Source organism: Nannobrachium achirus, assembly GCF_963921795.1.
Source record: "Nannobrachium achirus genome assembly, chromosome: 3".
Taxonomy (NCBI): domain Eukaryota; kingdom Metazoa; phylum Chordata; class Actinopteri; order Myctophiformes; family Myctophidae; genus Nannobrachium; species Nannobrachium achirus.
The window spans coordinates 865833-866821 of NC_137812.1; the positions used below are offsets into that span (position 1 = coordinate 865833).

The following is a 989-nucleotide window of genomic DNA, read 5'->3' on the forward strand; positions in this document are numbered from 1 at the left end:
TTGTGAGCTTGTAGATCCGCTATTTTCAAAATATGTTTTTATACACTTGAAAACTTCAAGTCATTCTGCATAATTTACCATTGTACTTTAAGTATATTCTGACACCAACAATTTATGTACTTTTACTCAAGCATTTCCACATTGCAGTATTGGTACTTTTACTTCAGTCAGAACAATACTTTTCTCCTTGTCCTCTCCTATATATTGCTCGTGCCCTCCTCGCCACTAGGGGAGGTAGACGGACCAGTAGACCAAGTTGAAGAAGAGGAAGGAGAAGGGGAAGAGAGCGCGCGCGTACAGGTCGATGCGCTTGGCGGCGGCCGGGATGACGGGCTTGGGCGGCGGCGGCTTCTTGTTGGCCTTGCTCTGCTTGCTGAGGCCCGGCGCCTCCACCGGCTTGCCGTAGCAGTCAAAGTTGGAGAGCTCAAAGTCCCGCGGCAGCGAGCCCACGATGCTGAAGTCGTTGGAGCGCAGGTCCGACTTGGACGTGCACACCTTCTTACAGCGCGTCTCCACCACCTGGACCAGACAGAGGGAGGCAGAGAGAGGCAGAGAATGTTAGAGAGGCAGGGGCTGACATTTCTAAAAAGGGCCTTTTTGTGAAAATATTGAACATAGTCGACCTCCAAGCAGGGGCGTCAATTGGGTATCGCAGGGGTATGCAGCACGTCATGGTTATTTGTTGCTGGTTGCAAGTGTATACATTTGTTATCCTAATGGTTGAAGCTGATTTATGAAAGGCAATCTGCTGCCCGATGTCCTCAGCGACAAATATTAGCGTAATATGAGATTGTTTGATTATGTATTTGTGGATATTGTTAAAGAAAAATGCATGTATTTTTATTGTTTATTTAATGAGAATCAGAGTTTACTTATTACACATTTACCAGTGATGCGCAATCACCATTCAGGTGTGAGGTGTCATCCTCACAGGGTGATTAGCATTGATGGTGTCCACCTTGGCACCTGTCATAGTACCTTTAAATAGA

General features: G+C 46.3%; 1 protein-coding gene across 1 annotated transcript in view; it reads right to left on the reverse strand.

Annotated features, from left to right (window-relative positions):
- Positions 1-225: 225 nt before the first annotated feature.
- Positions 226-989, reverse strand: part of LOC308281574 (glycine receptor subunit beta-like) — a gene marked incomplete at both ends in the record, with an annotated part of 97795 nt that continues 97031 nt past the window's right edge. Inside the window, one exon of the mRNA XM_080721801.1 lies at positions 226-519. Within this exon, the coding sequence (XP_080577927.1) occupies positions 226-519 (294 nt within the window). The remainder of the gene's footprint in view (positions 520-989) is intronic.